Raw genomic sequence first — 12,029 nt, 5'->3', positions numbered from 1 at the left:
AAAATACATTCAAACCGCCGGTTTTGAAAACCGACCGGTTCACCGGTTTTTCCGGTTTTTTCCGGTTCACACTGGTTCGATAGCTTATCCGGTCCATCAGTCAGACCAAACCGCTAATCCTTCGGTTTCCGGTCCGACCGGTTCGACCGACCGGTCCGGTCCGGTTTTTAAAATACTGGCCTTGGGGCACTGTTTAGCATTTTCCAATAAAAAAACATAAAAAATTATAATGAGACATAAGTACTCCCTTCCTCCTAAAAGTATAAGCAAAAATGAATGTTGATATTCACATCAATTTTCTTTTAACTCAATTTTTTCTTATATTTTAAGAAAAAAAAAATATTTTTTTAGTAATTGGCAGACAAATAGGTAACCGACACTATTTTCTTCACTTTCCAACATGAATTCGGATGTATCCATCGATAAACTACTAATTTTCTGTTGTTTGAAACTTGAAAGTGTATTTACAAATAATTATACTATAATCTAAAAATACAATTTTAGAAACATGATAAACTTTTAGTACGAAATTAAAATAGTTTCATGGGGGGATCATATCACGTGGTGGTGGTGGTCTTGTAGTAGTAGTTGGGAAGCCATAAAATGTGGACTAATTGTGTCAAATCAAAGAGTTGGAATAGGGATCAATTGTTGTTTGGGCCATCATGTCCTACTGTTTTGCCCTTTAGCTAGGTTACTTCTCAACAAATAATTCAAGTTTATATTAATATTTGGTACACGGCAGATAAGAAAAACATGTGTTTTCAAGTAACACAGACAGGGTTGACTATACAATTATACTCACAAGTAGTAACACTGACTCAATGAGATCATATCATATGGTACAATTTTCATTTTTCTCTAATTGCTCTAATTGAACAAAGATATAGTACAAAGTTGTTGTCATTCAAGACTTATGCATAGGATACATCATGTTCTATACGCAATCTTTGTTTATGACGTAAAATATATTGTTTTTGTATTTGACTTTTTTTTCTCAAAGGGCAAAATTTATTGAATTAGCCTTTTGGCCCAAAATAAATACTCGTAATATAGTTTGACTATGTGTATTAATCACATAATTTACTTTGATAATATTTTTCTAGTAATATATAAATGTAAATATTCAAATATAAGAGGTTTCATTTGTCTCGATAAATATTTTTAAAATATATAATTTTTAGTAATAGGTTTACTAAAGATAGTAATAATCAAATATTAGCAATTTTGTAACATCACAAATTGCTTTATGAATTGCTAATTGTCCCCATAAACCAACACAAGTATTTTTCAGTGTATATTGTCCTCACTCGCACACTTTCTTGAAACTTCTTAGAAAGTCACACTTCCATAGAGTGATTCAAGTCAAACATGTTTAACCGAGAGCAATGTTTTAAGAACCGAACTGGCCGGTTCGACCGTGAACCGGACACGGAACCGGTCCGGAACAAGAGCCAGAACCGCTAGTCAGTAAAACCGGTAAGAAACCGCTTTGAACCGGTGAACCGTCAAACCGGAAAAATTGGCCGGTTTTCTCAATTTAAAAAAAAAAAACTGTTTTTTTTCTTCTTTATTTTATTTGTTTATTTCTTAATAAAACCTCTGTGAAATGAAATAACCAAAGTAAAACCACAAACACGTTAATACCTCTGATTTTATTTGTTTTAGATTTCTAAGTTAATTTATTAATCAATTATGAAATAGAAAAATCATATGAACCAATTTTAACACCATCACTAACCAAGTTAAGTTAGTGTCTGTCAGATTTCACCAGCACCACAAACTCATGTCATCACAAAGATTGAAAAAAAAGTATAAAAAGAGGTTGAGCTTGAAGAAGAGGTAGAGTTTGAGAAGAAGAAAAAAATAGGTAGAATATGAGAAGTAGGAAAATGAAAAAGAGATAGATTTAAGTGGCTGTGCAAGATAATAGTAGAAATTTATAAACTAGAAAGTGGTAGAAATTTAGAGAAGCAGGAAAGTGACTGTGGCCTCTGTGTGGCGGCTTGCTGCTATCAAATGAATGAATTTTAGGGTTAGTGAAAAGTACTCCCTATCAAATATATATATTACCTTGTGTTTTTTAAACAATTACATTGGGCTTTTTTTTTTTAGACAAATAAATGTGTATTGGGTCATCCCATTATGTTTTTGAAAAACTGCCATTACTATTATTATTGTGAATTTTTTAATAAAAATATTATTTATCAGGTCAAATATTATATTTATTATTTATTATTATTATTATTCCGGTTCAATCGGTTCAATAGCGATCTAACCGGTCCAACCGATTGAACCATGAATCGGAGGTCACACCGGTTCGACCTCCGGTCCGGTTTTTAAAACATTGCTGAGGAGTTCTTATGGAATGTGTTACGAAAAAGAAATTGCATCTTGTTGATATATATAGTGCAAATCAATTCTTATAAGTCTCCCTTCAACCATCTCATACATGTACAGTCTCAAGATCCATCTCATTCTGATATGAATTTGATTCATTTATGTGTTATCTTTTGATCGGAAGCTTTCAGGAGCCGCTCATTGTCTATACATGCCTGATGCACCAACGGTCACTCCTCGCCCACCAACTTCCATTTGGTTTGCCCCCGAACTACATCGTACTGAGATAGGTCTGCTCTGATACCATTTGTAACATCTCAAACTCAGAGCCGACATAAGGGTAAGACAACTCAAACAAGGGCTTTAAGCCCCAAAAAATATCTAAGAAATATATATCAAGAGAAAAAGGTCTCTCATAATTCATAAGTTCATTAATTCACACCAAAAAAAGGTCTCATAATAAAGACAAAGGCCTCTCCAAAAAGAAAAAAATAGTGCCTTCAACGATATAAAATAATGTAAGACTTTGTATCCGACACAAGTTAATATGCATAAGTTCAATCTTATGTATGATGCATAAGTTAATCACAACCATCCGATCATAGACATTTTGATGAAACATGTTATCATCTCAAAATCCCAAACTAAGTAAGTAAGTTTCGAATTAAAAGTCAAACTTAGTAAGTTTCGAATTGATTCATGTTCCAAATCATGTCCTCAAGCTTTTCCAACCGTTTATTTTGCTTATTTCGCTCAAATAAGTGTTTTCAATTTTTTTAGGTTTTAAAGATTGAATCGTTTTTTAAAATCTATACCTCCACTGTGAAATCTAAGCATGAATTCATGATCAGCGTTAAATTTCGAGTAAAATGGTATACCCACTCGTAAATTTCGGTTGAGATTTAGTGTTGTTGTTGTTGTGGTCATGAAGGTTTTTTGAAGCTTTCATGGCTTCCCTTCATGTTCTTCATGAGGAAGAAGAAGGTGGAGGTTGAAGACGATGACGTAGCGACGCGTCATTGGCTCCCTCCAATTTTAAGTCATGACCGTTAGATTATTATAAAACGATCTAAAGGCTCAGATCTATTTTGATTTGTTAAATCCTAGCCATCGGATGGATCAGAAGGCCGACATCTGAGATCTGTATCACGCGCCATGGACTGGCGCCGCACTGAATCGCTTCTTCCTTTCTACTTTTTTTTTTGAAAATGGACTGGGCTTGGGCCTGGACTTCTGTATTTGTTTTCTGCACCCGCCTGACTTACGTTCTGCACCCCCTCTACTTGCTTAATTTTTATGTTTTTATTTTTAGCTTAATCAAATAAGTGCTTACTTGAACAAGTGCTTTTATAAGCACTTGAGTCAAGGGAAACATGGCAAGAAGCATCTCTTGTTGCTGAAATTTAAGGATTCAAAAAATCTATTTTACTTTCATAGTCAATATTAATTTTTTTGAAGAAGCTAAATTAGCCCACCCAAATTGGCGTCAGAGAGAATCGAACCTCAGACCTCAAGAGGAGCACACTCTCAGGTCCCAAGCCAATACCAATGCACCAACCCAAGTGGGTTTCATAGTCAATATTAATGAATTAACATATTGAAACTATTTAACAAGACTAATGGTTTCGGTGTCTAACTTATTGAAACCATTTAACAAGACTAATGGTTTCAGTGTATGACATTACTCAATATTAATGGGTTAACAAAGCTGAAACCGTTTAACAATATTAATGAGTTAACAAAACGGAAACCATTTAAAAGACTAATGGTTTCATTGTATAACTTATTGAAACCATTTAACAAGATTAATGGTTTCAGTGTATAACATTAGTCAATATTAATGGGTTAACAAAACTGAAACCATTTAACAAGACTAATGGTTTCAGTGTATAACTTATTGAAACCATTTAACAAGACTAATGGTTTCAGTGTATAACATTAGTCAATATTAATGAGTTAACAAAACTGAAACCGTTTAACAATATTAATGGGTTAACAAAACGGAAACCATTTAAAAGACTAATGGTTTCAGTGTATAACATATTGAAACCATTTAACAAGACTATTTTTTTCACCATTTTTGTGAAAAATTGAAAGTCATTCAAACACGATAAACCTTTAATTTCTTTCATCCAAAAGCTTCCAAACACTTCCAGAAAATCGAAATATACCAAGAAACACGAAGAAAAACCAATAGAAAAGCATACCCGAAGTTCAAAAATAGTTAGGAGAAAACTTATTTGGTTAGCTCGATTTAAAGGCAAACTAAATAAGTTTCGAATTGATTCATGTTCCAAATCATGTCTTGAAGCTTTTCCAACCGTTTATTTTGCTTATTTTGGTTATATACTGAAACCATTAGTCTTGTTAATTGGTTTCAAGATGTTATACACTGAAACCATTTGTCTAGTTAAATGGTTTCATACTGTTATACACTGAACCCATTAGTCTAGTTAAAAGGTTTCATAGCGTTATACACTGAAACCATTTTTCTAGTTAAATGGTTTCATAGCGTTATACGCTAAAACCATTAGTCTTGTTATTTGGTTTCAATATATTATACACCGAAACCATTAGTCTAGTTAAATGGTTTCATAGCGTTATACACTGAAATCATTATTTTAGTTAAATGGTTTCATGTGGGCATTAGTGCCAAGATGTTATACACTGAAACCATTGTTATTGAGTAAAACATCACATAACCATTTTACAAAACCATGCTACATAAAGCAAAAAATCATATAAAGCAATTAGGGTTAGTTTAGTTGAGAACAATTTGGATAGTATGCATGAGATATTAGATTCGATCATGTTTTTATTGTAAAGAAAAAAATCCATATATATATATATATATGTAATTAATGTATGAGATTTTATTTATATTGTGATTATGATTGATAAAACTTAAAATTAAATTGTATGTTTGACAAATATGCTTTATATATACATGAACGATTCGTTATTATGTTGGGCTTCAAGGGGGTGTATGACGAAAATTAATTAAAAATGGATTTTTATAATATATACTTCAAAAGAACAAATGTTATTATTTAATTGGAAACGGGGGGCGCGCTAGAAATTTGGGGGGGTGTGCTAGAAGTTTGGAGGAGGGAAAAAAATTGGGGGCGCGCTAGAAATCTGGGGGAGGAAAAAAAATTGGGGGGCTCACAAGAAATCTAGAGAGAAAAAAAAAACTGAGGGGTGCGCTAAGCAAATGGGGGGGGGGGCGCAAGTAATGTGGTAGTATATGGGGGGCGCGCGAGTAATGAATTGCCTAATTTTGGGCTTGGGCTGACTTTTGGTGTAGGAAGCAAAAATGCTGGGTGTAGGAAGTAAGTTTATGCATGGTGCATAAGTTTTGGCTTATGCACCATAACCACACCCCTTTGTATCCTATCGAAAAACATAAAAACATTTGAGACAAGGATTAACGTTTTAATTTGAAATAACTAGGATTAAAATTAAGCAAAAAATAAAAAATAAAAAAATTGGGATTTGAATCAAAAACCTTGTACACAAGTATCATCCATGAACATTTATATTTAATGAAAATTAACAATATATATCTATTATTGTTTGACCTAAAAATTTATAGGGCCAAAATTTCCCCAAAATTTAAAGACTGATGTAATCACACACCTGACAAATGACATTGGGCCGGGCCTACGTATCATAATAACCTAATCTAAATCTAAATAAAAATAAAACAAACATTTTTTTCTACTCAAAAAGTAAATCATGATCAAACCTAAATTAACCTCTAATTTTTAGAACAAGTGCTCAACATTATGCAAAGCTCTAGCTCATGTCAACCGGTCAAATGTCAATTCACACCCCCTAGTATTATATTTATTTATTTATATGCCTATGTACGCCAGCAATTCCATTTTCAAATGACTTTTTAATTGCAGTAGTTCTCGTATTAATTTACAAGTTGACAATTGTTGCCTATCGATTTCACCGAAGTTGACAAACAAACATCCACAGGGAAACAGAAACAAATATTGACAAGATTTTCAATTTTCATATTTTAAAGTCCTCCCAAAAGTTATTGTCATAAGAAATACTATGGATTTAAGAATCAAACCATTCATATGTTGAATTCGTTAATTCAATTAAAAAAAAAATTGGATTGGTTTGAAACAGAAATAAATATGCCTACGCCTTATAATAGGGACTTCACAAAACTATTGTACTGATCTACTATAGGTAGTCATTAGTTATATAAAATTGTCAAAGTATCTTAAATTAGCATCACCAAAAGTGTCACATAAACATAAACCATTTTAGTGTAAGTACATAATTGATCAGATACTCTCTCCCCATTTATCAATATGAACACTTATTTGACAAATGATTTATGCTTAAATATAAACTAATTTAATTAATTTTTAAATTACTATCTACAACTATTGTTTATTTTTCAAATAAATATTTAGTTAGCTCTGTTAAGTATTTTAGAATATGAAAAGTCAAATTAACAACATATATAAACTTTACACAAGAAAATATCACATACTCTTTTTTTTTATAATAATGAAATATGTATAGGTGGATGAAGTATTATTCTTTTATTTGTTTTCTATAAATTTTGTTCATAAAATAATCATATTTGAGGCGTGTCGAATATAAAATATGAAAATATGTTTCAATTGAGATTTGAATATTAGTTCGTTATGTTGTGAGAGTCTAACTCCCCTTGTGCTAAATTCAACCCTCATAAGTTCGCTATTGTACCATCACTTTAGTTCATGAAATTGTAAGTGATTTGATACCTCAAATTTACAACTTTGTTACCATAAATTGAGATTTGGATCATGTTATGTTTTTTCTCTCATGTTGTCCATTTAGCACTAACCTCAACCATTCATTCAATTTTTTTTCTTTCTCTCTTCTGGACTCATCTTGTTCTTCATAATAAATTAATCATCTTTGGATGATGAAAAGAAGAGAGAGCTGAACCAAAATAAGATGAGAATATCCAAATTTCACAACTTTGTTATCGTAAATTGAGATTTGGATCATATTATGTTTTTTTTCTCATGTCGTCCACTTAGCACTAATCTTAACCATTCATTCATTTTTTTTTCTCTCTTGTAGACTCATCTTGTTCTTTATAATAATTTAATCATCTTTGGATGATGAAAAGAAGAGATGACTGAACCAAAATAACATGAGAAGATCCGAATTTCACAAATTGTGCAATGCAATCAAAATGTGCTCTCTCTCTCTCTCTCTCAAACAACATGTTAGAAGTGTCGATGTGTCATGTTAAGTGACATTACGACTTATCCGAGGTAGTGTCACGTCACACGAAACTCTAAGCCAAATTTTATATTGGTTAAAAACTTAAACTTTTATACCTAAAACTCCTCAAAAATGCTAAAATTGGTTCTATCATGTCATGTAACCAACATAAATAAGGCACAATGTCACTTAACATAACACATCACTGTCTCTAACAAGTTACTTGATAGAGAAAACAATGGTAAATATTGAATAATTTGAGGTCCCAAATTGATATTTCATATATTTAGAGTCTAAATTGTCATTCATCTATAATTTCAAAATCTAAAATAATGTAAACTATAATATAAAAAAAGAACTTTTATCCTAGAAGAATTTTTTTAATTAATTAATTAATACTGTATTATAGATCAATTTATGCAAAGCTTTTCTCATTACAATTGTACAATCAACTTTTTCCATCAAGTCCCTTAAAACTTTTTCCATTAAGTCCCTTAAAAGAGATCTAAATTAACGCTACATGTGAAAAGAATAAATATCCAAATTATGAACAATAAAATAGAAACTAATTAAAATCAATGTATTTACAAGTAGATCAAATAGCAAATACAGATAAACCAAACACAAGCAAAGCAAGGGAAGGGACCGCCATGAAAACAACATCTAATGATCTACCTGTCATTTTGTTTTGTCCATGTGCCTGCAATCCTACATTATGCCATTCTTGTCTATCACCTTCACACATCTCTTCTTTATCACTTTAGTTTACCTTCTTGATGCAAACCATTCACCTTTCATTTCCAAAAGTATAATCTATATATCTATTTTTCCAATCACATGGTAAATCCAACAAATTCAAAGAAAAAAAAAAATAGACTCACCCAATTGATTGATATGCAAGTAAAAGAGTAACTTAATAGGGTCAATTATGTCATTAAATTTTTTAGTCATTGTACTTATTTTTCAGTCTTACGAAATATAAAATTACACGTCTTAGCAAGAGACTAAGACTAAGAGCATAAATTTTGTAACTCGAAAGATTGAAAAATCAGTACAAAGACCAAAGACAAAACTCGGGAATTATAATTATAACTATAGATATTAAAAACATATTTAACGTCACAAAATATGGCTACTTTTTCTTGCTCTTGTCTCTATTATTAGAGAAGATTGAACTCAAACCAAATAAATTTGCAGGAGGAACATTAAGAATAGGATTAACTCTAACACTACCATGAGATCCATGACTCTTATTCAATGGTGGTTTTAGATAACTATTAGGACCAGATGAATTAGAAAACCTTGTAGTAGAATGTTTTTGTGAATTTGATTTAACACTAATACCTTCTTTTGACAATGAATTCTTCTTGCTATTAACACTTGATGTAGAAGATCCAGTTGAATTGCTTCTTGATAAAAGTGGTAAAGGACATAAACTTCTTCCATAACCACTTCCACAACTACTACTTCTTTTGAAGCTCCAAAATGACTTAGAGTTTGAACTTTGTTTTTCACACACTTCATTGGTTTCTTTGTTGGTTTCTTTGGTAAATATTTTACCATTAGAATCATTGTTGTGAGTAGAATATGAATGATTCAATGGAGGGTTTGGTGGTGGTGATTGAGTTTTTGACTTTGTTAATGGTTGTTTCAAAGGAACATTTTTTTTCTTGATTTCAGTTGCAAGAATTCTACCATCCGAGAAAAGTTCTTCAGCTGAAGATGATTCAAGATTGAGACTTTGATTGATACAAAAATCAAAATCAATACTTGAATTCAACCCAGATGAATTTGATCTAAAGGGGTGTTGTTCAATAGGTATGGAATCTGTTTGTGAAAAGTCCTGTGAGAATGAAATTCTTGGACTTACTGATGAAACACCACAATTTTCTGAGCAAAGTTCAACTGCCATTTCATTCAATCTTTGAGGAAATTGAGAAATGGAAAAAAAATCTTACAATGAAAGGATTTTGATGAGAGAAATAGGAAAAGAATAGAAGAGGTTATAAATGGAGCTAAAAGTTTGTAGACAAGTCAATTTGATTGATTCAAACCTAACTAACCATAAAAAGTAATAAATGAAGTATATATAATATATCAATGTCTCTCCCCTAATAAAGATTTGAATTATGTTAAAAGAAATATAAATAATTATTGAAGTGTAATAAGAAATGAATATCGTAATTCTCATAAGTACAACTCAGTTGGTATAAATACTGTAATTGTTAGTTGATTTGGTGGTGATTGACGTTAAACTTAGTAGGGAGGATCACAGATGGTCAATAGATTAAATACTAATGGTAAAAATATAACTATAATATACGGAAGTCGGGGTTCAAAACTGAAATTTTATGAAGGTTGCACAACTTTGTGACGTGGTCCAAAAAGTGGAGAAATGGGTATGATAAAAGGATATGCCTTATTGGGTTTGTTTGTTTGATGGGTGAGACTTTTGGAAAATCAAAAGGGACGTGGGGAGAGTGTTGAGAGATAGCTTGATGGATTAGGATTATGCCGGCATTGGGTTGATGTGGTTAACCACTTTTTAAAAGATAATATAATAATATCAAATTAACTTCAATGAGTAGATAAATTATGCAAGTTTTGGCTAGTTGCATATACAAACAAAGATACCAAAATAGATGCCAATCATAATATATAATACAGCTTGTACCTAACTCTCAATGATGAACTCATTAGTTTTGTTATGAAGGCAATATGTATTTTCGTATACCAAAAAATTGAGCGACCCACGTCCATATTATTGGGGTGGGGCGTTAAGTCTATAATAATGATGTGGATTAGAAAATATATTTTATCATAACAATATTTTTGATATGATTTTTTGTGTTTTTGTATTGCGGAATTTGGTGAGATATAAATTTAGTGAGAAAACTCTCCTCAAATATAGGGTTATATGAAGAATACTAAATTTCTTGTTTTATTCATTATGCTTATGGCTCTATATATAGAGCTACATAAAAACAAATCATATATTTTTAAAACAAAACTAATCCTATAATAAATTCTAAACAAATCTTAAATATTCTAAATAGAAATATAAATCATAAAACCTAATATTATCATATTTTAAATATAAATCTAAATAATATTTAAATCTAAGATATTCAGAAGATATTTAGGCATATTATTCTCAACACTCCTCCTTGACTGAATATCTTTTGTGCGTATCCAATCTGAGCTTCTTGAAAAATTATTCTTCTTGTTTTGATTCTTCTTCTTATCGCAAGCTTTAGCATCTTTGTGCCTTGTGGACTTCATGGTAGAAACATTGCATTTGTTATGACTTTTAGGTGATTTTTCACAAGCATATTTATTCTCCTCCTTAACTTGAAATTTCTTCAAAATACCTGAATCTTCGCGATCTTCTTTGAATTTAAGTTCTTTTTTCTCTTCAATAATATGACCATTCTTCATTAAATCTAAAACAAATCTTTTGCCTTTAATCTGAGATGTGATCACTTCCTTATTGTTTTGATCCTTAATCACACAACTTTTATGTTCAAATATCACTTTATAATTTTTCTCCAACAACTGAGCAACACTTAAAAGATTCTGATTAATTTCAGGAACATATAAAACATTGGAAATTTGTTTCATACCTGCATGAGTTTTAATTGAAATTGTTTCAATGCCTTCTACTGCAATTTGTTCTCCATTCCCAATTCTGACTTTGGAAATAGAAGTTTTATTGAGCTCTTTGAAAAGATCTCGATCATAAGTCATATGGTTTGTGCAACCACTGTCAATGAGCCATTCTTTTGACGGTTTGTTGGTTGTAAAACCTGAGATTGCAAGTAGTAGTTCCTGGTCTTCTTCATATTGTTCATGAGCAATGTTAACATCCCCTTGTTGTTGTTGTTGTGATGTGCATACCTTCATCATATGACCTAATTTACCACATTTTTCACATTTTGCATCAGGCCTCCACCAACAATTCTTTGGTGAGTGATTATCCTTTTTGCAATGAGGACATGGTTTGTGTTGGTATTTCTTTCCAAAACCTTTTGCTAGACATATACCATCTATAGTTCTTTCTTCCCTCATAAGTCTTCTTTGTTCTTGTGCATGCAATGCATGTAACACTTCTGACAGAGTGATTTTACTCAAATCTTTTGTGTTCTCCAAGGCGGCTATAGAGGCTTCATATCTTTCAGGTACCGTTACAAGGAGTTTTTCCACAATTCTGGAATCAGAAAATTGAGTGCCTAGTAATCGTACCTTATTAGCAATACCCAATAATTTATCAGCGTATGTCTTGATTGTTTCATCCTCCTTCATTCTTTGCAACTCGAACTCTCTCAATAAATTCATAACTTGCATGCTTCGAATCCTTTCATCTCCTTTATATTCTTCTTTTAGGTAATCCCAAATTTCTTTTGGTGTTTTGAGAGTCATGATTTTAATAAAGACAGTTTGTG

At 31.4% G+C, this 12,029-nt stretch overlaps 1 protein-coding gene across 1 annotated transcript; it reads right to left on the bottom strand.

Moving 5' to 3' along the window:
• Nucleotides 1-7,993: 7,993 nt before the first annotated feature.
• On the bottom strand, nt 7,994-9,677 carry LOC123893005 (probable inactive serine/threonine-protein kinase scy2). Its single transcript, XM_045942923.1, has one exon. The coding sequence runs from the start codon at nt 9,497-9,499 to the stop codon at nt 8,720-8,722; it is 780 nt and encodes a 259-aa protein (XP_045798879.1). The 5' UTR covers nt 9,500-9,677; the 3' UTR covers nt 7,994-8,719.
• Nucleotides 9,678-12,029: the final 2,352 nt, after the last annotated feature.

This window comes from Trifolium pratense, linkage group LG6, assembly GCF_020283565.1.
Source record: "Trifolium pratense cultivar HEN17-A07 linkage group LG6, ARS_RC_1.1, whole genome shotgun sequence".
NCBI lineage: Eukaryota > Viridiplantae > Streptophyta > Magnoliopsida > Fabales > Fabaceae > Trifolium > Trifolium pratense.
Note: the sequence above shows the minus strand (reverse complement) of the source record. Positions and strands in the feature narration are given on the sequence as shown.